Here is a 24875-nt window from a genome sequence, read left to right on the forward strand (position 1 = left end):
CACTGCATGTACATGTATTGCTCTGTGCCTTCTTTGTACGTGTGCTTGTTGGTTGAAATTAGTTTTATCTTAATACAGTGGCGTACAGTGGCAGATCCAGCATGATTTCCTCTTTAATAAAATATTTAAAGGCTGGTTTTTTATTGTTACATAACTCAGCAAATGCACTGCCTGGTTTGCTGTCACTTGTGCCCATTGAAGCTTTCCCTTCTCCTCCCTGCCTTAAAGGTTTCCCAGCCTGCTGTGAGCCTGTGGCATCTGGTCCCTGGCAGTTCCTCTCCAGCTTTACAAACCATGCTTCCCCAAAGCCTGCTGAGCTGTTGGGTGCTGGCAGCGTGTGTGTGCAGCCCCAGCCTTCCCAGGGAGCTCTTCTACTTTCAAAGTGCGGGGTCTAAACCCCTTGTTCATCTGGCCTCTCCTGGGACCAGGAGCAGGTGTGCCTGGAAATCATCCCTGGCAGATGATTGCACAGTGGTAGGGATGCAAGCAGTGGGAAGAACTTTGCCCAGGAGCTATTTTCTATAGAACTGTCCTATTGACTTGAGGCTGAGGCTGCATGTGGAAAACCTGCAGCACACAAGCAGCAGCTGCCTGCCTGCTTTGCAGTGCAGTGAGCTGAGGATAACTGGTTTGACTGTGGTTGACTCCAGAAGTACATTGTTCTTCTGAAAAATACATAAAATAGGCCAGAAGATGCCATTTCTGTTTAAAGCCGAGAATATTGTTTCCATTTCTGGCGTAAATTATTAAGACAGAGGCTTGTATTGTTTCTTTTGGGTACCCAAGGGTCTGGAATTGCTGTAGGCTTAAACAAGGTGGAAACAGAGAGAAGCTGATGGTGCCTGTGAAATGAGAAGTAGATGCTTGGTTATGGGAACAGTAAAAGGGAAATTATATTGATTTCCTACAATGACTTAGGTGTGAAAAGCTACAGATCCTTTTAGAGAGAAGCAGCTGCATTTTGTGGGTATGACTTCCCACATGATGTCAGTATTGCCTGCTGCTTCCTTCCCACCTTCTCCTTCACGCTGCAGCCCCACAGGGCTTGGCCCCTCACTGCTGCCCTGTTCCCCTGCCAGCCCTCCCCCCCCATCCCCTCGCTGCCCCAGCTCTGGCAGGTGGCTTGCAGTTCACCGTGTTTTCCCCGCTCTGGCCCTCTCCCCAGCAAAGGCAATGCTGCTCCCCTGCAGCAGGTGACGTTCCCTCAGCTCTGGCTCCACTAAGCCCTCCCCTGCTCCCTGTCTAGACTGTGCAGCACTCCATCAATACGATATCCCAGGATGGTTTTCTTCCCTTTTCCACTGGAGCATCCACCCCTTTGGAATCACTTCTTTCTCATCCACCCAGCACAGCTTCAGCTCTCCTGCTTGGTTCTTACCCAGCCCAGCTGGTTTTTTCACCATGTAACCACTTTTTTAGCCTTATGCATTCTTTGTGCCCCTTCACTCACGTGCTCCTTCTCTCTGCTGCATGTACTTTCAGTGTTTTATTTTCCTGGGTACATACTTTTGATAACACAGAATTATTCATCATCTATTTGAGTCAGCTCTAAAGAACATGCAGATACTTAAACTTTGCTACTCACACTACCAGAAACACTGACTTCACCCACTCTATTATCAGGAATGCAAAGGCATTTAACAGCATATTTTTTCTCTCTCACATTTGGTTTGATGAAATGTAATAACCTTTACACAGAAACTGGCTGGGATTTCACCTGCAGTAAAACCTGCAGAGTTATAAGCATGAACTTTGGTGAATCAGAAGTAAAATTAAATCTTGCCTAGGAACATCCTGTCCCCAACTTTTGAGTCAATCAATATTGGCTGAAGTCCTCCTTTAGCTTTATGGAAGCACCTTTTACATGACCTCAAATACTGATGTAAACTGGTGTAAACAAAGACAACATCACATGCCATAAGTTTGCACCTTTATTTTTTAAAAATGAAATAGTCAAAGTACTTTCTTTTTCAAATATCGACACATAATATATTAACTTTCAATATTTACAGTGTGTTGCTGGGATGTTCTTGTAGAAAATGCATGCTTCTGGTCTGAAACCCAGAGCAAAATGCATCAGACCATTTAACTGCAGCCATATAACATAAACCTGTACAGTATCCAGTCACTATTCAGCACAGGAGTTAGAGCAGGAATAAAAAAATTGGGATCTATTGTTTCCTAGCAACGAGGCTGAGGCCATTATAACACAATTTCTGTAAGATCAGAACCTCTTACTGGTGTTAGACAGAAAGTGAAGATCTTGGCATACATTGTAAACATTTTTTACTGTTGATGAGAAAGCTAAAAAGGAACATTACTTTGACATATATCGTATGCTATGCTTCTTTTTCTTTTTTATTGACATTTCTGCCAGAAGAGTATGAAGATTTTAATGTTTTATCATGGTTCATACAAGTAAAATACTGTCAAGGACACGATCTGATATACTAACATTTATTAAAAGGCTAAAGTCCATCACGAGATCTAAGGAAAAACTGGAAATTGTCAAACATGTTTCCTTAGACAAATAATGGCAGGTGACAAATGCCCAGACAAATCCACAGCAATTCCATTTCCAGAAACATTCCTAGTTTCTGCCTTAAAGTGATTCCACTGGCAGTCAGGGTGCTTTTGACCTGGTAATGTTTTGTATCAAGGAGAGGTTTAAATAACAGCCAGCATTTGATGGGAAAACCCTTGGGGCTGTTGGCGCAGCCTGAGCTGGGTGTCACCCGCGTGTCACCACATCGGATCAGCCGCAGTCTGGGGAACGCCCCGGACACACGGACACCCCCGGGCACTGCCTGTCTCCTTTGGCTCAGCTAAACCATGAGCTCCTCTGCCTAAACCACTTTCCCTTTTGGAACAGCACCTTGGCTTCCAACAATGCCCACTGCTCACCGTGGAGGAGCTGCTGCCCCTGGCCCAGCCCTGGGGCAGGGGTTGCAGGGTGGGACCCCAGAGCATGGCCAGGGCATGAGGCCACCTCTGCCCAGTGCCCAGCTGAGGGATGCAAGAGAGCTCAAAACCAAAGAGCCAAGGTGTGTATACCCAGTTGCACATCGACCACTTCATATATATTTATTTGGCTATGTTCTACATAGATATCTATATATATATTTATAACTTTGAAATGTTCTAGATTTACTAAATAAATATGAAAGCAAAGGAAATGTTAACTTGTACACACTATCTGTTTGGCTGTAATAAAAAATATAGTGTGTATTTCTCATGGTAGGTACTTTGCTACAGGATAGTGTGCAATAGTGGATTTTATTTATTTTTATTTTATTTTATTTTATACTTTAATTATTTTATTTTATTTTTCCCTCTTTCAGAACCTTGTTTGCAGTGCAGAATGCTAGCATTAAATTATCTGATCTAAATAACAGTAAAAATTTCCATGCTATTTTTTTTCTTTTTTTCTCACTGGGTCTCTAGGTTACAGTGCAAAATACAAAACGAAAAAAAAAATAAAAAAAATAAAAGGAGAACTACATAAAAAACCCAAACCCACCAAAAAAACCACTGAGAAATTGCTCTAACTACTCAGGAGAAAAATGGAGACTGAAATATTCCCTGCCTCCATCTGAGGTTGTTCATGAACAAGATAGTCCAAAGGTATTTGTTCATGTAGTTCTCACAAATCACTGCTGGCTGGCCCATATGTAGCTACAATATGACTTCAATCTCCTATCCTTGCTCTTTCAGCAATAACTTGTTTCTTGAGCACTGTCATCTCAACACGACATCTATATTTAATTTCCTAAATTTAAGGAACTGTTCTGATGAAGGCATTTCTTTTTGCTTTTGTAACTGGGCCATGTACTGTCATGTGAGTCTTAATGAAACTGTATTCTCATAAGAAAAATTGTTCAAAATGTACTTTAGACTGCACCCAGGAAATGGGAAAATGCCAAATCTACTTTCAAAGACAAACTGGTAACACATTTAACTCTTTGACCTTTTGGCATAACATGAGAACAACAGTAGTCAAGGCAGTATTAAAAAACACAACTGTAGGTAATACAAAGTGCATTTCCTGCATATAATACAAATATAACTTTAAGAAACTAAAGGCACAAGCTAACTAAATATGTATTACATACTAGAAATGCACAGTTCAAGGTAACTCTAATAGCTCCAAATATTTGTTTATAATGGATATTTAAAGCAGTTTGAAAATGATCCTCATTAGTGAATTGCAAAAAAGTATAATTGCTTAAAATATAAGTAAAATAGACTCTAATATTGACATCTTGGATCAGTGATAAAATACATCATCACATTTATGAATGCACTCTCTATATACAATTCATAAATTATTCTTCCATTGATTAGAAGTGTATTAGAGGCTCAAGGATTCGAAGGTCCATTTTTAGGCTGGTGTGGAGGTATTCAAATTCTCTGTGATTTTATGGAAAATTAGAGAAATCTGAGCTGTCAAACCTGGATGTTGCCAGCTCCCTGTTCTGTACATTAGTTAATGATGAGCCTGATCAGAATGTGTATATGCAGATTTTGGTCCACAGGTCCCCCTGGCTGGGGACAGAGGAGGATTTCAGGGACCAGGCTCCCACTCAGCCTGATCCTGCACCCCCAAAGCTGCACTGGCTCCCAGGGGAGCAAAAGGAATCTGGGAAGAGACGTTAATGGGCTGAGGCTGAGACCTGAGCTCAAACCCCAGGGAGGGGCTCAGATCTCAGGTGCCAATTCAAGCTCATCTCTAACTTGGGTACAGTCTGCTCCACTTGCCCAAAAACAATGGAAAAAAGAAAACTGGGGGAAAAAAGACAGAAAGATAAAGAATGCACTTTGTTGGCTTCCGTAAATACAAGCAGAAATTGTTTCAATATATTTACTATGTCTGTTCTGAAAGAAATGTGCAATAACTTCACTGCTATGGATACACAGGCTCTATAACAAAACTTCTAGATCCCTCTGGAAAACTGCTTGCCCATCCCCCCTCCCTGTGTGCCTGACCCACCTCCTGATAATCAGGTCTTTTAAAAATGACAAGCTGGAGGAAGGATCACCTATGCTGCTATGAAGTAACTGTGCCAGTAGGGCATGTTACCTTGGGAAATAAAAATGTCTGTCCATGCAATATAATGCTTTTCTATGTGCTCTAGATATTGAGCTGAAAAGTGAAGAGTCATCCCCGAAATGTTCTACATTTATCAACATATTTACTATCCACACTTAGGTTCATCAACTCCCAACCCACCAATCTTCTTCAGACTCGAAAAAATGAGTACTAAAACAGGATTATTAATTTGAGATGAAAAGAGCATGATGCTTAAACCCAACAACACTGCACCTTCCAAATCATCTGTGCAAAGACAAGTCCTGGCCCAGTGACACCTGACAGTGACTGACAGGCAGGACTGATGATGCACAGACTGATACTGCTCCGTGAGGGCTTCCAATGGGGTGTCCCCAAAGCACTGGGTTACAGCCCAGCCTGGAGCACACATGACAGTGGAGAGCCTCCTGAAGACTACAGTGCCCACTAAGCCCGCTTTAGCCACCCCACGTCTGGCTGAAGCCTGGCCAGCACAGTGCCACCAAGCAGACTGGCAGCTCTGTTTGTGCTGTACCCCAGTATACCCCAGTGCTGAGGAAAACCCTGGGAGAGAGGCCTGACAAGTGGACACAATGTGATGCTCTGCATGGAGCGGCTGAGGGGTGGCCACAGCTGAGCAAAGGCCATAGGGGACATCTTTGTACATACTGAATCCAACCCAAGTCAGATTTCCCAGGTTAGAAAATCCCTTAGCTTTTAATTGTGAGGAACATGTGTGGGGTTGGTGAGCAGCTGTGAAGTTTCCATACACAGTCTGGTTTCTGTATGCAATCCCTTGAATTTATGGGAGATCTCACTGGAATAAAAGACACTCGGTAAATATGGGTTGCAGAATCAGGATCTGTAACCATTTAAATAACTGGTGAATTATTAAATCAACAACAAAAAACTTGTGTTTTTTTAGGAGAAGGCAGAGGACATGGCACTTGCCTCTGCCTTGCAGGGCTGTGCATTGTCACCCTGGGCACCTCGGGCGCAGGTCGCGCCGCTCGGCTCGCAGGACTCTGCTTCTGAAATTTTTGAATACTGCCACACAAGAACTAAAAATTGTCACTGTCATCTCTCAAAGAGTTAAACAAACAATATTAAAATACCATCTTCTGTCACATTTAAAGGCAGTTGGATATGTTTTTCCTCTATATTTATATATACAGAGTTCTGATCTAGAAAAACCAATACAATAAACCATTTTACGTTTAAAAACAGGCAGTCTTTGGTGACGCAAAGGCAGAGATTTTCTTTGTTACCTTCTGCCTATTTCACTCTGTCTCATGAAATGAATATTATTGGCACTGTCAGAAAGTTCGAGATACTGCTCCACAGATAGAACAAAATATCCATCGTAGCCTTGTACCCGCCCAGTGCTTAAAAGCTGCTGTTTCTCTCCATCTGTCCATGCCCGAATTCCTTCTTCCCCCTCCTGCAGCCGCCTCTGCTCCTTAGTCCAGGCCTGAGCCACGGCTCGCTGCCTGGCTATCTCCAGGACATGGTTCTTTTCCTCTTCCACCGTGGTTCCGTAGCGCACGTTGAAGCAGAGCGCACCGTGCTGGAGCTGGATGTCGGCGAAGCGTCTAGTCCTGCCATTGATCACTGACGTCATCTGCGACACCGTCACGTTGACGCCATTCTCCAGGATGCGACGCCCCCCAGTGCTGCCAATCAGGGCCAAATCTTCTTCCAGAGAGCCCAGCTTGATGAAGTAATGGGTGTCCCGGCCCTCAATGGTGAAATGCAGGTTCTCCAGATAATGAGCGTTGTTGAGGATGGCAGCAATGCGCCGGCTGTCCTCATTAGCCACCCCGATAACGTCAGCTGTCACTATACCGTCCTTTATAGCGAATTTGATGCCCTTTCCAAATACTGAAGGAACAGCTGCAAATCTCAGTTGCTTCACTTCTTCAGAACACTTGCCATCGCTATACCTGGGTGTCATAGGAAGTTGGTCCAAGGATATGAAGTTTCGGAGTTGCTTTTGTAGCTCACATTGAATACCAAGGATGGTCTGGAAAATAAAGTATCAATTAAGTTTGAAGGCAAGGTACCTTGAAGTTCATTAGAGTATCTCACCCTGCTCATCTCTTAATTGCTTAGAATGGATGTTCAATTTGTTTGGAAAGTATTGTGCACACCTACAGAATGTGGACATATGTACAGGGTTTTTAATCGCTTATGGTAGCGCTTTCTGTCTCTTGGACTCCTTCATTTCTAGGAAACAAATGGAAGTGTATTTATCACAAATGCTATTTTTGTATTTGTTTTTTTTATTTTTCCTCCCCCTTGAACTGTTATTCTAATGGCTGGTTTTTCAGCCATTAGCAGCTCAGGGAAAAATGAATTCAATGCTATGCCCTTTCATGTGGCTCTGCTTAGTCTCTGTGTGTTTAATTACATCTTCTGTAGAACCATAGTAATGAATTTTATAGCCCATTCTTTAAGGAAAGCAGGTTGTGAAGTTCTTGAGACATGAGAATAGTAGACAAGTACATCACATCTGTAGATCTTGCTCCCCATAGAGGCTAAATGAAACTTCAGCTCTCTGTCTATTAACACTATACCTGTCACTACATCTTTTCTGTGCCTTGGAATAGCTTAATATCACAAAGTGATAACTTTCCATGCACATGCTCCTACATCTGGCATGAGCTCTGACCTTCCAGCCTTCTGTACTTGGTGGATGGTAACTGTCTTAAATGCTGGGAACATGAATGTGAACTCTCAGTTGCCCTATGCTCTTTCTTTCTATGATTCTCTTTCATTCTATGCTTTCTTTACAATAGAGGAAAGGCATCTTTACAAAATCATATACCTTTGTTAACAGATGCTCATATGCAAAATGTGAATGCCTGCTCCGAATTTCGGTAGTTGGTCCTGTTGCAGTCACACTGATTGCCTGTCTCTTTTGTTACTGAAAACAAGCCCTGGAGTAAGACTAAGATTAAGAGACTCCTTATAAATCCATAGCAGCATTTCTGTTTCCTGCAATAATTATGCAGAGGTACTGAGTTGTAAAGCTGTTTATACACTCGGTCATTTTCCAGTGCTTGTCGCATCTTTGCTAACGAAGATGAAAATCTGCTGCTTTATTTTTTTAATTCCACAAGATTTTCTGTGGGTTTTTTTCAATATTCACACAAACACTTCAACCCTTCTGCCCATCCTGCACCTCAAATTTGGATATTTTCTCTATAAATAGCTGCAAATTTTCTTCACTGTGCTGCCAAAAGCTTCTCCTTGAACCTCGCCTCCACTCTGATGCCAGTATGTAATTGACAACATTAAAGTTTCTAGCATTCTTAAACAATTTACTTTGCCTATTACATTGAAAGATATAGTCACATTTTTTCCTTAGTATCCAATTTTTTTGATTAAAACTCCTTAATTTAGTATTAAAAGCAGCTGAAGAGAATGTTTGCTAACCTTTCCAGGATCCCACTCCTGGGTTTTTGTTTGAAGCTGTAGAAGTTCATATGTTGTCCCCAAAGCTTCTATCTCTGGTTTTGGGAATCCAGGCAGCACGTTGTGCAACTGGAAACCAAACAGCTCTAGCCAACTTCCAATGTCTACAAAACAAGAAAAGAATGCTGGCAAAAAGGCTCAAAAATCCTAGAAAAAGTGAGGGCAGCCTGCAGAAATCCCAGATATGCATAAATAATTATTTCACATCAATTTATGTTTCCTGAACTAGCTACAGCATTTATTGTAGCAAAGAAATTATTTGGTTACACAGCATAGCTATACTCAAATCAATAGCATTCCTTCTATCTATTTAGAATAGAAAAAATTCAAATTAAGCTGCTTCCATTCTTCCCCTAATTTTAGCACTGAGAAAAGCAACAGAAGCAGCTATTAATTATTTTCTTGGTTACCATAAATGTTAAAGAAAACAGATCAATCTCAGTAAAATGCAATCTATTAAAGAAATTACTTCAATAGATTTAAAATTAGAGACTTTCTGGCTGCAAGAATTTCAGGAATGTTGAATCCATAACACAATTTAAGAAAAAGTTTTATTTTCATTAGAGACATTTTCATGAAAGACAGTTTACTTTTACCTGTTGTATACTTAGCAACATCTTGGATTTTGCCAACTGGGTAATTATTTTCAAATGAGTAGAGATTAAATGGTTGTGGGACAGCATTCAGGTGCTTCCATATACGGTGATTTGGTGTTGTCCACCGACCAGCAACAACATCATAGTCCCGCTGACCCAGATGAACTAATTTAGTAAGAGAATCATAGAGTCCTCCATGAAAACCAATGATAACCTCGAAATCAGGATTAGTGTCCTGGTAGATCTCTCCATATGGGGTGTACAAAATTTCTTTTATGACTTGGCCTCGACTGCTAAACACAGCTAGAGGTGTCCCAGTGTTATCACAGGCAACATAATACTCCTCTCCACTGCTTAATTCCATTGCAATGAGATGACCTTGCAGATCGTAATACAGGGATGTTATTTCTGAGCTTGTGTGATTGTACAAGTGAGTAACTCTAATTGGGTTGGAGAGATCAGCATAAAAGAACTGTAAGTGTTGTCCTAGGCTTGATTTGCTTGCAACTCGTCTTCCAAGACCATCATAACAGTATTGCACAGTCCAGCCAGACACTTTGTTATATGCTTTGTTCAGCAAACCATTAGAGTTGTACTCAAAGATCTCATTGCCTCTTTGCCTGAGAAAACCATCTTCGTCCATTTTATATTGAATTTCCCCAAGCCTGGTAATGCGATCTCTCAGGTCGTATCTCAGAGGAGTGAGGCGCGCGCTGTTCCCATGGCTCAGCAAGTTGATGTTGCCATTAAGATCATAGCTGTAGCGCCACTGGGTTTTATCATTCACAGACACAGTCTGGAGCTGACCATCAGCATCATATTCATAAAAATACCTTGTAATATTGGCATCTACACCCACACGTATGTCACAGATCACCATGCGACCCATGTTATCATACTGGATGGTCATCCAGTAAGCAATAGACTTGAGAATTTCATACTGTACTTCAATCACCTGACCATTGGCACTGAAGATTTTGGTATGCTTCATCACAGTGGTGGTTATAACTTGGTTTAAATCGTAATTAATGACACTGAATTTTCCAAATTGTTCAGTCCTGCCAGAAACATCAACATAACGGTACAGATCTATGGGAAGGGGCGTCTCGTTGATCATGGCCTGCATGCTTGTGACACGGAAGTTGTTATAGCTGTAGTCAAATCTGGCATTTACAAGCCCTTCTTCACTAAACCTGAAGATTTGGCGACCAATAAGTGGACCTGTCCAAAACAAATATGGGAAAGAGGAAAAACAAGAAAAATAATGATTTATGCCCCTGGTTTACTTACCCTACAGATCTAGGACAGACAGGACATGACCTGACATATGCTCTTTAGCCTTACTACTCCTTAGCTGTCTCAAAAAATACCATTAACTAAGAATATGTTAGATTGTTCTCTCGCAAACTTTTATTAATGCTTGCTCTACAAATTATTTATATTTTATTAATATTTATTTAAATGAATGCTGTTTTACTCATAATTATGATTTCTATTACAAGATAATTCTAAACTAAATTTATTTCACACAGTGATTTCCCTCCTCATATAAGCAGTCCTTTTGAATTTATGTTATATTATGGTGTAAACAGGGAAACTTGAAAATAAAAACAATAAACCAACTTGATTTAGTATTTAGCAAATATCCACACAGAGGAATAAAACCAACAAAACATTCTAAGATCTATTCCATACCAAGCAATAAAAAGAAAACTGTATTTCAAGTGGGACAGCTATGTTCACCTATGGATGCAGACACAGAGATATACACACATATTTTTCCAGTGAAGCATAAAATATAAGAACCTGTAAACATAAAAATAGTGGAATTTCATGCCAGGTAAGTGCAAGTTCAGGGTGTCGTGAATAATGAGTGTCACATTTTAAGGAGCCAAAAACTTTAGCAAAGTAGTCAGACAAACCTGTTTGCCTGTATCTGATGGTACAGATGAACCCATCATGCATTAAATGTATTGTTTTAATAACCCCAGAAGATTCCTCGTAGGTGAATGTGACTTGTGTAGTGTCATACAGGATCTCGGAGAGCCGGGACTGCTTGGTGTACTTGTACAGGACCCTGCGGCCCGTGCCGGGGTACAAGGTCTGCAGCAGCCGCCCGTCCCTGGCGAGGTCCTGGATGAAGGCGGCCCCGCTGTCCGGAGGGGTGTAGATGTTGCGGTAGTAGCCGACGGACAGCATGGTCTGCAGGGCGTGGCGCACCATGCTGGGCATCGTCACCGACTGCAGCGACTCTGACTGGTCGTACTCGAAGATGTAGCGCCGCTGGCTGTGCAGCAGGAGCATCACGGACTGCAACCAAACAGCAAGAGCACGGTAAGGGGTGGATCAAGCACGTGGGGATCCAGCTAGTGAGCACTTGAAGGTTATGGAAATATTGAAACAACCACTGACTCTTGTTTGCTCTTACTCTTTGTACAATTCCAAGTGAAGCTTTCAGCTCCAGGAGACCTGGTCAGCAAGGTGATACAGAGCAGGGGATAAGTCTTATAGTAAGTCTACAGGTAAGGGTCTCCAAACTGGAAGGCAGATGTGACTCTCAGTAGCATTTCAGCCTCATACTGACTTGCTATGTTCCTTTGAAATATTTAGGGCATCCACTCAGGAAGCAATAACAGAGGGAAACTCTTCCTCACACACAGACAGAGCATCTGAACCAGCAGATGTATCTAGAAGAGATGGAAAGCTTTGTGCATGTACATGCATGTACGAGGTGTTTAGCTTTTATTGGCATTCTGCTTATCTCCAGCACAGATCTAGCCCTTTTCCACTGTATCTTCTTTTAAATACACAATGCCCCAGAGTTCATAGTATCTCCATGCTTACAGATGGATGAAAATACTCTGCAGATTCTTTGGTGTGACTACTTCTATTGTTTACTTTTAATGTTTACAAAGAATATAATTTCTATACAGGTATTTGCCCTGTGTTGGTTAATTGTGGCTAGTTAATGAAATATGATTTGTTTATCTGGTAGGTGAATATGCAAGCACAGCAGACCTTTTCTATTGATAATTAAAGTTTGGGTTCTGTATGCCTTCTCACCCACCATGTAAAGAGCACAAACTGGCTAGTGAACAGTCACTGTTGAAACAAAGATAATGAAAACACAGAATGAAAATATATGGGGGAACTCTGTAGCCTTCCCCCAGCTTTAGCAAGTGGCTTGGCAGGACCAGAACACTGCACATTCCTTGTGATATCTGAGTTGTTCTGGAGCACTGGCACTGCCCAGGTCTTAACCCACAGCTCAAACCTACCCTGCACATAAGCAAATTTGTCAGGCTTCTGCAGGACTGAGACATCATACAAAACAAACTCTTACACGGAACAGCATGGCTACTTTGTCATAGAGTATTGGGGAAAGAAAAGAGAAAAAACAGGATCTTTTCCCCTCTAAGCTCAAAAATCTCCTCTGGGAAGAAAACACAATAGATCAGCCCTGCAGCATGTTAAGTAACACTGGCCCTGAGCCCATTTTCTCTGACAAAATAAACCAACTGCCCATTCAAGGGGCCAGAGATAGGCTCAGCCTTGGCCATCCTCTCTGCACCCCCAGCCCCCTGCCTGCCCAAGATGTGTCTCTTCCTGCCCTTAGCAAAAGACATCTGTCACCTGTACAGCATCCAGAGAGCACCAACATATGCCACTCCAGGTCACTCTCTGCCAACTGGTGACGACAGACCCTCACACCGAGCATTTTCTGATCACTTTATTGCTGCTCCACCAACCATTTCCAACATGCACCGTGTTTATTTTGTTTCCACCTTCAGTCAAGAGTCTCCAGTCTGCAGTAAATCACTGGCTGAACTCTCTCCTAGCACTGCTGTGATGCCTCTCTCTATATACTGCTCCCGTGCCTGTTTTTAAGCTGTCTGCCATTGACAAAGTATGAATAACAAGATCAGAAACATCCCCAATATAATTTTAGTGCCCCTGTGTACCATTTTTACAGCACTTTGTGGCTTTTTCACTTTTGTCCAGGATAGTAAAAAGATAGAAAAGGGCTGGAGAATGAATATCTTCTCAAGCCTATTAGATGATACCATAAAGGGAAAAAAAAATTAATTCCCAATTCATTCTAATAATATTACAATAGATTTTTCAACTCTGCACAAATTGGGTTCTAATTGTTTTAAAGGATTTTGGAGGGTAGCTCATAAAACATCCAGAAATCTGTCATTTTATTAAAGCAACCAGAGCCTGGTCAACCACATAATGATTGATGCCGTATGGTGTATCAAGATAAACAGCCAGTGGCAAATTACTGGGAGCTCTGCTGGGAATAGACAAATGCTGAGCATCACCACTAGATGTCATTTCTGCCCGAAAGACACACACAGACACTCATCTGTTTTGTCTGCCAGATTTTGGAAGTGAGCTGGGAGTATTCAGGAGATTTTATAACAGCATTAACTAATAGAGGAAAGTGACCAAACAAGAGATCTTGTTTGATCTTTGAGATTCAGTTTTGGCCAAGCTGAATCTCATCAGTAAGAATTATTTACAATGCTAATGTTGTAGTGCTTTCTAAGATCTTAATTATTTGAGCTAAATTTCTAAGGGGAAGAGATTTTTGAAGATGTACAATTAACTCATCAAGTGATAAAAATGAAGAATTAAATAACTGTGAATTGGAAGCAACCTATATAATTGATTTTTTTTTTTCATGTAAGGAATTATTTGGTCTTACAAGGCTTCAGACAACCTTTAGCAATCATTACATAATTAACACAATGAGTTATTGACTTTAATGGAACCACAAAGCTATATTTCAATGTCTAATTTTGACAGTGAATTCATCTTTCTTTGGCACAAGGAACAACAGTCATGAAAGTAAATTAAATAGCTGGGAGATTATTGTCCATGGTCTGAATGACTTTCTATAATTTTAATGACAAGTTACAGCATTACACAAGCTACTACCTGAATCAGTAAACTTTTGCCACTTGCTTCTGCAAAATCAGGATTTGGCTTTTTGTGTAGAATTCTAGAATAACAGCATTAAGTTATAAGACTCTATTTATGAGCTCATCATAAACTAAGAACAGACAAAGTGGTCTGGAAAGATAAGAAGCATACATCTTTCAAAAATAGGTCCAAAGAAAAAAAAATAAGAGATTCCTCCAAAAGGCACATTGCCCAAATATTTGAAAGCTGTACAAAATGCCTGTTTACTTGTAATTTGCAAAAGAGCATACAGACAAAAAAGCCCTGACAAATTTATCTGAAACAAACTTCTGAAGCTCCTGGGGTTGCCAATCTTGTTAATACATGCAAGAACCACACTGCATGCAGTCAAGGAGGAATCACATTTTTATGCATTTTCCAGTCTTGATCATTATTTTTTCACTGGGTTAGGTTTAAATTTTTTGAGGATCAAGCTTAAATACATTCAAAATAAGTACAGCACAATTTATCTTAAAAGTACACATTTGGAACTCTTCAATATACAAGTAACTTCAAAGTCACTGGATTTCCTGTTTGATTTCCTCCTATCAATGTTACCTCTTCTGCCCCCACCCCCCATAGCCTTTTCCCTGTGGTTTACAAGTTCAGAGAAAATCTTCTGCTAACTCAGGGTACATTGGATAGTCCAAGATGTTCCTATTTTAAAAACTTTGAGCATGAGTTTGCACTGAGTTCTGAAAGCTTTAAAAATAGAGACTAGCTTTCTAGTTATGAAAGACAAGGCCAAACAAAATGTTACTACAGATGAAGATGTTCCTCCTTGGTTTGTACAATATTTATCTCTACATTTCATGACCATTGCCTCTAGATATACATGCAACTTAAAATATTCAGGGAATTTAGATGTGAAGTCATCATAAAAGCAGAGCAATAACTCATTTCCCCCCCAAATGCTCCCCCCACCTTAAAATACTGCAGTAAGCTTTCTCCTCACGGGATCAATCCCTTGTTTAACATACAGCACTGAACAGGTAAGCTTGTGCTCATGGGCTCCTAATTTTGGCATAAAAGAACTGTGTTTGTGGGGAGGAAAAGAGTTCTCTTTCAGGACTGTTATCTTTCTGACTGTTATCCAGGGTAGCAACATGATTTTCAGCAGTTAGGGTGTCCTTTGTTCACTTGAACTTGGACTGAGACCAGAAAGTTGTTTTGACCTACCAATTAAACAAATCTGTGGTGCTGATAACTTTCTTCAGAACTAAACTGAAGGTTTGAGCAGGTGACATGTAGGTCTGAGCCTATCCAGAGACATTTTTATCTAGTTATGTAATTCTATGCATTTTCTGGTTTAAAAGTCTTAAACAGTCTTGCATGAGGTAGCATTATAATGTAGTTCAAAATAGAATAAATAAATAAATAAATATTATATACTACCTATTTATAATTTATAATATTTAAAGTATTTATACAATAAATATATGTAATATAGTAAACCCAATTTTTTTTTTTTGCCTTGGCATAAACCCCACTTTTAAAATAATTTACCTTTTCGAGATATGTGTAACTCCATATTTTACCATCTGCCCATGTTCTGGAAATGATGTTCCCACTTGGATCATACTCCATTTTCTCAGTCCAGGTTCCTCTTTGGATATAGGTGACTAATCCAGAGTGTGAATAAGTGATATTGACCTCATTGTACTTGCTGATGGGGGACCATAAAATGGGGCGTCCTGTCTGGTCATACATAATTCGAAGAGTGAATTTTCGATGATCATCATAAATCTTTCCTGTTCTGGTGACATGGTCAAAGTCAATGGAGAGCAGGTTTCTGTTGTGGGTCTAAACACAAAGATACAGTATGGTAAGAATACAATGCATCCTAAGCATACCCAACACAGACATGTCTGTGTCAGCCCTAATCAAAGTGACCAATGGTTTAACATTGTGACTTGGGCCTTACTGAAAACAAGAAAATACAAAAGATTCAGATGAGAAACAGAAGGACCAAAAAAAAAAATAAATTGTTCTTACATTCAGTGTTATTATATTTGGCATTACAGATTGTTTCCATGTGATAAACCCCTCTGCTCTCACCTTTTCCTGAATTTTTCTTCTTCTCAGCTGTGGATAGCATTCTTTATTCCAGCCAAAAATGTGTAGTTAAGCCCATGAACTAAGAAAGATCTAGTATCTCACATCCTCTCTTGAGCTCTGTTAACACTGACAGGTCAGCTGCTGCTCTGGGACAGCCCTCACAGCCCAGCTCACATCCTGGTGCTGCAAAGGGCAGAGCTGTGCTTGCAGCTCCTGCAAACCCTGCTCACCAGTGTCCTCATCCTTCCTCACAAAAGCACCTCACTCCCAGACTCCTGAAAGCCAGCAGCAGCTGTGCCTGGTACTCACCGTATTCCTCGCTGCAGCTCCCACCACATCTGGGACCAGCAGCTCGCTGTGTCTGACAGATGGAACACAGCCCAGTGCTCAATTTGAAATCAAGTTCAAAACTGAGTCAAATTCATGAAGACAAAATACATTTATCCAGTGCTATCATCATCTGCCTCCTTAGATCATTCAGTCACTGGGAAATCTCTATTAAACACCATTTAAATCAAATATATAGTTCAGAGAACCATAAAATATTGTTCATTGACATGTCTTTTTCAGATCAATGCTCAATGTGCTTGTTGCATTAATCTACCACATTTTATCTGATCACTCTATTCTCATGAATAACTTCCTTGCAGCACAGACAATGCCAGAGCAGGTGTCAGCACAAAGCATGGCTCAGTGCTTGCTCCTCTCTGAGACCTGGAGGCACAGGCACGAAGTAAATGGTTAATAAACCTTGGTTAATAATTCAAGATGTGATTAGGATGAACTTTTCTTTTTCATTCCTCTGTTTTTAGATACAAAATAATCTGAGAATCTAGAAGAAGCAGGCGTTCTTTCTTCAACTACCATTTTTGGGGCTCTATATACATATGTCTAATGGTGCTCACTTACAATAGCTGTAAAATACTTATATACCCCTGTAGAGTGCTGTAACTATTACAATTTATGCTCTAATGATAGTAAAATGTGATGCTCAGTTAAACTACGTTCGCTTTTATACTTGATGATGGTTTAGGTTTAACATAATTTATCAAATTTCTGAAACTTCTTAAAATTTCTGAAAAAAATCCTCTTGGCAGCAAAACAACTGAAAAGCAAGCAGGAGGTATATCCTGTGTCATATTAATTTGTGTTCTATGTACATGTTTAATGTTCTTATTGCTATTATTATCATTGTAGAATGCAGCTAGGACAAAGAAGAGCCTCAAATACAAATTGCTTGCAATCTGAATTTCAGGGACTATACAACAAATAAGAATGAAAACCAAACAGAGGCAGAATTAGCAGTGAAGTGGAAAGCAGCAGTAATTGAAAACTCACAGAGTTAAATTAAGGTTAAAATACTTCCCTTATATTGCACATTTTATGTCTCATTTGTTTACTTTCTTATATTAAAGTTAAGTTTAACAGCATTCTCAAAGCAGGACAGGATCATAAATGGGTAGAAGGACTCATCCCAATGTTGCTATTGACAAGCTGATTTCAAATTCCAGTGGCTTCATGAAATGACTCCTCCAAGATCCATAAACCATAGTAAGGAGCCACCTGAGAGTGGCTGGAACTTGTGTTCTGCTATGAGCCAGGAAAAACTGGTTTCTGAAAGCAATGTCAGGTTGGAATACCAGCTAATGAAAATAGGGAGAAAATTCAGCTGACTTCAATAATGTTAGAAGTGCATAAAAAGATACATTTATTCTATATTTATTAAACATTTATTGACTCTAGTTCCAGTTTTAGATTTTTAGCTAGAAATCTTGCAGGGTAAATATCACATAAATGCGCACTTCTTCTGATTTAATTTCCAAGCATATCCTGCCCACCCTGCCTGATGTGTAAGTCAGATGAGATAACTGCATTCTTTCCTTGTCTGTGTTTTGATTTGAGCCAACGCAAACTCATATAACCCTGGCAGAGGACTTAGTCCCATCTTTAGAATTTGATGTAAGACTGGTAAATAAAGGCAGATAATTTGCTAAATGCAATAATGAACATAGCTGTTAAAGCCTGTGTCTGCAGGACTTTTGAAATGAGGCCAGTGAGTTACTTCTCTTGTTGTTATTAAAAAAAAAAAAAAAAAAAAGCAAAAATAAGTAAGACTGGCCAAGCATTCAATTTTCAATTTTGTAGACACTTAGTTATAAAACCTGGACTGCATCCAATGCCACGTTCCTCAAGTTATGCAAAAGTCAGGAGGGAGCAGAGTTGCATTCTAATCAGTGTATTACTATGCATCATGCTCATCAGATTTAACAGCAGTCTTTGCTTCATTTTTAGAAGTCAATTAAAATAGCAGTTCTTGATAAAAAAGAAATCTTGCTAGATTAAGATTGATGTTAAAATGCCTGATTGTACATAGATTTATTATTAATATAAAATGCATACATGCCCACAGACTGTTTTATATACGTTCAGGAAGTGCTGGGGCAAGCAGTTCTTCACTTAAAGGAAACCTGTGGTTAATTTCTGTTTCCCTAATTGATTTAGACCCTGAGATAAAGTTGACTGTTCCAGCATTTCAGTTAACTTACTCATTTCTGTCCTATCTCCAGAGCAGAATTCACATCATGCAGAAGTCAAATTTTTTAAAATCCAGTGTTTCCAGCATTATTCAGAACATGCTAACAGTGACCTCTTTCCAAAACTGGAAATAACACTAATAGAGTGACATGCTTTCAAGATGGTTGCTAATTGCTATTAGAATCAAAAAAGGTAGGACCAGGCAGAGATGGAAAAGCTTTATTCTCTTTCTTCTCCTCAAGTAGGTCATCCTTTATCTCATCCCCAGCTACCTGCCTTCTAATTTATACCTTTTAGCAGTCAAAGCCGTTTGTTTCACTGATGGTATCAGGATTGATTTCTAAGTAACATCTTTATACCTCATTTCTATGCCTTTTTTTTTTTTTTTTCTTTCTCAGAAAACTCTTCCATTGTGCTGTATTTTTTCTTTAACTGAGGCTCCTGCAAGTCTGTTCATTTCCACTGAGAACTGCTCCAATCCCTGGAGCTTTTCTTTACATATATTTTCAAAGTTCAGCATAGTTCTTCCTGCCCTACATTGCAAGCTTTCTAACGCACTTCTTATTGTGCCAGGCATGGCATATTAAATGTTTAAATACTTTATTTTAAAAATATAACTCACTAAAAGTTTACAGAAGGTCTGCCCAGAATCTCATCCAGCATAATGACTTCCAATGATGCTATCTTTTTCTTTCCCAGCAGTACTCAAGGATCTGTCCACAGTTAAGTCCTAAATTCATTTCATTAGTTGGTATACTGTTCCAAACACACTGTAGAATGGTACTTCTCTTCCTGCTGTGCAGCATTTGCTATAATCACCAAGATAAGAGAGCTGCCTCTGGGTAGATTCCTTTGCTGCATTGTTCCAGTTCCTTCCATCTCCACTGACTCTCCATTCCACCAGCATACCATGCAGGCATCTCCGTGATAAAGATGAACTCCAGGATCCAGTTATTTCTGCTATTCTCTAAAGTCCTTCTTCATGGTATTACCAGCCTCAGTAGTGTGTCTGTCCCTTTCCCTGTGCCTATTTACATGGTGTCTCCTTTGTACAGAATACAATTGGACTTGATGATCTTAGAGGTCTTTTCAAATATAAATGATTCTATGATTCTAACATTTCTCCTCCTTTCCACTCTAAAATCCTCCTTTTAGAGGAACCTGTGCTATCCCACCAGGTTCCCTCCAGCCTTGCCCTGACAGCTGTCAGAAAAACAGCGCTAGAGCTCAGTACAGCCACGGGAGTCAGAACAGTCAGGACTGCAGTACAGGCAGCTGGCTTGTTCTTCTGAGCAGGCAGGGACAATTCATAAGTCCTCTTGATCTTGGACAGGTATAAAAAGACATACCTTACAGAAATAAGAATATGATGTTCAAGAGCTATGTTGCTAGTGCATACTTTTAGAAGGACAAAGAGTAAAAGACATCAGCATACCAAAATTATGCTTGTCTTTCACCTTCCATCCTCTCTCTGGATGAAGGGGAAGGGGGAGGAGGAGGAATACATGAGTGGTTTTGTCCACCAACAGCCTATTCCAGAGGCAGGTCAATCAGTTGACCTCTGCATACCATGTTGCAACATTTCAATACACATCTTATGCCTCCAGACAGAATGCATTTAATCCTAAACAATTTGTGAATTTCCTTTTTTTTTTTTTTTTTGCCAGGCAGTGTTAAAGATCACATAGAAACAGGTGAAAATGCAAAAGAAAGTGCAATCAATTTCAACAACACAAAATACAAACTGCATTATGGTGAAACTCTGCAAGATGAAGTAGTTGTATTAAATAGAATTGTGGTAACAACTAGTCCCTGGCAATGTAAGCAGAATAGACGACTGACTACATCCTTTCTTTATGAGCTTATTACATAAGATACTTGTAGAAAAAAATGCCATACAGTTATTTAAGCACAAAGTCACAGAGAAAGCCTCCAACTGAGTAGGCAACATAAGCCAAAGAAGCCACAGTTTGGATCCTGCCATCTTAACATGTTTATCATGGTGCTAAGTTCAGCTACGTCCCCAGACAGGACTAGAGGCCTCACACTAATTTAGAGAGGAAGGAGGCAGAAAATGGGCAAGAAAAACTAAAGTAAGTTTTTGCCCACTTGCAATATCCTAAAAAGTAATTGTGACTGTCAAATCTGAACAAGGGCATTTCAAACACGTGTTTTACATACAGTATCCAGTCTGGCCAGATCTTACAAGTCTTGCATTTTTGATTGAACAGTTGAAAAGCAAACAGATGGTACACTTCCAAAAAAATCTATACCATATAGTATCTCATAATCAAAATCAGTTGGTTTTGATTTTGGTGGTTTTGAGAATCCAGAGATTTTAATAATCATATATATATATTTTCAGAGCTAACAGGTACCTTCATACATAAATCCTATCCAGAAAGGTTGTAGTCAATAACAGAATATTTTAAGGCAAAAATTCCCAGTTGTACTACTAGTGCAGGCATTTTAAGTGGTATTCATGTGAAAACCAGAACTGATTTAATAAAAAAACCTGTTTAGCAAAGTAGCAATCTCTTTGAGCCATGGTGTTATATAATTACATGCTAAATGTTGACCATCTGTCAATGAACTCACAGGTAAAAATAAACCAACGATGCAATGTTAAAGCAAGTCTTTTTTGGAGCTGTGGTGTAACCCAGCCAGAGGGAGTTGGGGGTTTGAGAGCATGTGGCAGAGGGCAGAATTAATACACAGCCTGTCTGGATACACAGAAAGGCTCTACATCGCTCTGAGTCGCAGGAAAAACACTGGCCAGGACACCCAAAGTGCTTTCTGCAAGAGCCTCTGCCCTGGGCAGCAGCTGGCACCCCTTAGCTCCCCCAGAAAAAAGAGGGTTGATAGATCTGAGAGAGGCAAAATGTGGCTCCAAATTTGCTGTTGTGCCGGAGTTACTACGCACTGTCCTTTGCTCACAGCTTCTTCCAAAGCCATGATTAAGTTCTTAGTTGAAAAAGAAGAGGAAGAAAAGAAGTAATTATGTCTTGAGGTCAAATCTTACAATCAAAATCAAGCAGAGATCAAACATCCCTGAGACTGTTGGAGGAGTTGAGTTTTGAAATTCATGGCTGGGGCCCACCACTGATAGAAAATTTTCATTCTTAGAAAGTATAACATTTCAACATGATTTCAGTTCAAATGACTTTCAAAGGGAACACTGCACTTACACAAGAGGAAGCCTTACCCTTAGCCGTCTCTCAAATGTAGAGATATTGCCTTTGGTTTGCTCCCTCCTTTGCCTCCATTCAATGAGATTTGAGTTATGCTCTCCAGGGAGGGAGATATTGCACTTTCCTAATGTGGGGCTGACAACCCCTGCTAGAATGTGAGGTTCCGTGTTAAGCGTGATTTCCATTCCACTGGCAAAGGTGACTCTCAGAGACCCATCTGGGCTGACCCGGTAGATGTTCTGTGTGTTATCTGTCAAAGAACAACAAAAATCAGAGAACAGAGAGAAGTTCAGATCTCCAGATTTATAAACCAAATGTTAGGCACAACAGGGCTGAGTTTGTAACCCAGGGAGGTTACAGACAGCTGAACACAAACTACAGTGTGAGTTTCGCAAACTGTAACCCCCAGGCCTTCCTAAGTCTGAATAGCTTTTTATTACATTTGGCCTATGATTTCCATTGTGAAGGTTTCCTGCAGCAGGAATAAAGAACTTCTGCTTTCAGCTTAAAAGTATGTAAAACCATAAGCTGTGTATTGACCACTGATATTCTGATGATTTTAGCAGATCCCAACAGGAAAATGTACTGCTTGAACAACTGCAAGAGTATCTGAGGTCAAACAAGAAAGCTGTTTTCCAGCTTTTGGGATGACAGCCAGTTTCCCATTCTGTCCCTTTTCCCTGTGTCATTGTACAAAAAGCTCATCCTCTCCCCATTAGCAGCATGACCCTGGTTGAAGCACAGGGATGATCAGCCACAAGGCTGAAGCCTGGTGCAACAGACCAACTGGGAAGTGACTGTTGGCAGAAAAATTAATGATCAGCAGTGAGCACAGTGAGCAGCTCCAGAGGCCCAGGACTGTGCCACAGAGGGCTGGAGTGACCCAGCACAGCCTTCCTCTCCCCAAAACTACCAAAAGTATGTGGAGGGTCCAGAGCAGGTCTCCACTGACAGTATATGAAGGCAACAGATGCTGGAGCTCCTTTCCCTTGCCTGAGCAGTGTAATTCCTCTTCAGCAGGCAGACCTGGGCCACACTGTCTGGCATCTGCTCAGGCTGGGACACGGAGGTTCATGCAGCACAGCTGCCAGGGGGAACTCCAACTTGTTAGTGTTGACATACAAAAGTCTCACCCTTACAGTGAGACTGAACTCACTCCAGCTAGGGAGTATCCAAAGTATCCTTTTTTTTTAAGCTAGTCCACACAGAAGTAACTGGTCCAGCTCTTCAGATGTGAGTACAAGGAAAACAGTAGGGTATGCCAGAAAGTAAAGATAATTGGATGTAAGGATACCATACCAGACTGGCTGTTCACATGGTGCTTTGTGCTAGTTTCTCAGAGATATGTAAACATGTAAATTATATGAATTTATATGACACATACAATAATAACTAGAGCTGTTAGTTTTTGGCACTGCCTGCTGTGTGCAAGCACTTTTCTGTGACAGACTTTGATAATTTACCAACTTTGAAGCGTTTCAGATTTAAGCACAGACAGATCAGGCAGCAGATGAGGCAGAGAGCAGATGGAGTCACTCGGACAAAGCCTCACAGGTGACAGAACAATAAAATTATTTCTATTTATGCAGTGCTATCTCTACTACCTAAGAGTAAAGAGAAATGAGTGGGTATCTTGTGAGTTCTTCCTAGTTTTTTCTTATAGATCAAAACTTGAGAGAAAGAAAAGTTCTGTGATGTGCTCAGTTAAAAATCTTTTTTCTAACACACCTGGAAAGACATCAGAGAGCTATTTCCCAGCAACTGCTCTCTCAAAGCCTGAGCAATCCATTGACAACAAAAAAACCCAACAAGGACAAAAGACCCCAGATCGATTAAACTATGTAAACCTAGAACTCTGGTGATAAATCTGCAAAATCTGGAGGAGGATGCTGGGGCACTTCCATTAGGCAGAAAGCAGGGGGTTTTTTTTGAGATATATGATACTACCAGGGATATACTGTGGTGTCTACAAGGGTTGATTCAAAATCTTATCCCTGAGGCAGCCACCAGCAGAGGTGGGCAACATTCTCCCCCTTCCCACAAGTGCTGTCACCAGGTCACAGAACTACCAGAAATAACACACAGTATTGACCAAACAAAGCATTGCAGTGTTAAAACATCAGTGGGACCCGTCATTCAAGTACATCTTAGAATAACAAAGCTCAGTGTATTACAGGTTTGCCCAAGTCCTCCAAGCAGAAAGTCCAAGTGTGCTGAAGCAGAAAGTAGCATGTAAAGCCTGGAGACATCAGAGATTTCAATAATTAGATTTTATTCATTGGATTCTTCTAGAAGAAGAAGAATTAACTTGTGGCTTGTTTCTAACTGGTAGCCCAGGAGAATTATAGCTCTTTGTGCTGAAGCAAGGAAGAAACAAATGAACTACTTTTAACATCTTATTTTTGGCTGACAGTTTAAAATGCAGTAATGTCTAGGGTTTGAAACAATGATTAGGGAAGAAATAACATGAACAAAAATGCTTTTATTACCTTGTTTTAACGTATATATTGCAGAGGTAGCTGAGAAATTTGTGGCTGTGATCACATTCTCCCTGTTTGAAGTATCAAGTTCCACTCGTGTCAGTTTTTCAACATCACTGTGGAAGCTGCTGACTTCCCCTGTCGGGAAGGTTGCATTGGTCAGGTGGCCATCAGAGTCATACCTGCAAAATGATGTTAAATAGCCATAAAAACACTATTGCTGTGCAAATACTCCTAAAAGAAGAAAAAGTAGTGAAAAAGTACAAAGCATTTTCAACACTGTGCACTAAGTAAAAAACGTAATTGGTCAATTTAGTAATTCAAAATGCATTCAGTACCTAGTCCAAATGCCTGCTTGGAGTCTTTTTCAGTTGTGCTGGATCAAATACAACTGGGAATACTACGAGATGTTACCTACATCAGTCAGCCTCTGCCAGAGGTTCCTGTGCTGCTCACAGCTGATTGGGGTTTCCCCCAGTGGGCTGCGATGTAGGGACAAGGC

At 40.4% G+C, this 24875-nt stretch overlaps 1 protein-coding gene across 5 annotated transcripts in view; it reads right to left on the reverse strand.

The window, feature by feature from the left end:
• Positions 1 to 1913: 1913 nt before the first annotated feature.
• The window catches only part of TENM1 (teneurin transmembrane protein 1), a 313366-nt gene continuing 290404 nt past the window's right edge, over positions 1914 to 24875 (reverse strand). For all 5 annotated transcript variants that reach the window (XM_015626362.2, XM_015626359.2, XM_015626361.2 and 2 more), the window contains 7 exons: positions 24383 to 24555; positions 21908 to 22143; positions 15616 to 15912; positions 11064 to 11451; positions 9142 to 10362; positions 8507 to 8649; positions 1914 to 7091 (listed from right to left, as the gene is read on the reverse strand). In XM_015626362.2, the coding sequence (XP_015481848.1) occupies positions 6333 to 7091; positions 8507 to 8649; positions 9142 to 10362; positions 11064 to 11451; positions 15616 to 15912; positions 21908 to 22143; positions 24383 to 24555 (3217 nt within the window). In that variant the 3' untranslated portion in view covers positions 1914 to 6332. The remainder of the gene's footprint in view (positions 7092 to 8506; positions 8650 to 9141; positions 10363 to 11063; positions 11452 to 15615; positions 15913 to 21907; positions 22144 to 24382; positions 24556 to 24875) is intronic.

This window comes from Parus major, chromosome 4A (assembly GCF_001522545.3).
Source record: "Parus major isolate Abel chromosome 4A, Parus_major1.1, whole genome shotgun sequence".
Classification (NCBI taxonomy): domain Eukaryota; kingdom Metazoa; phylum Chordata; class Aves; order Passeriformes; family Paridae; genus Parus; species Parus major.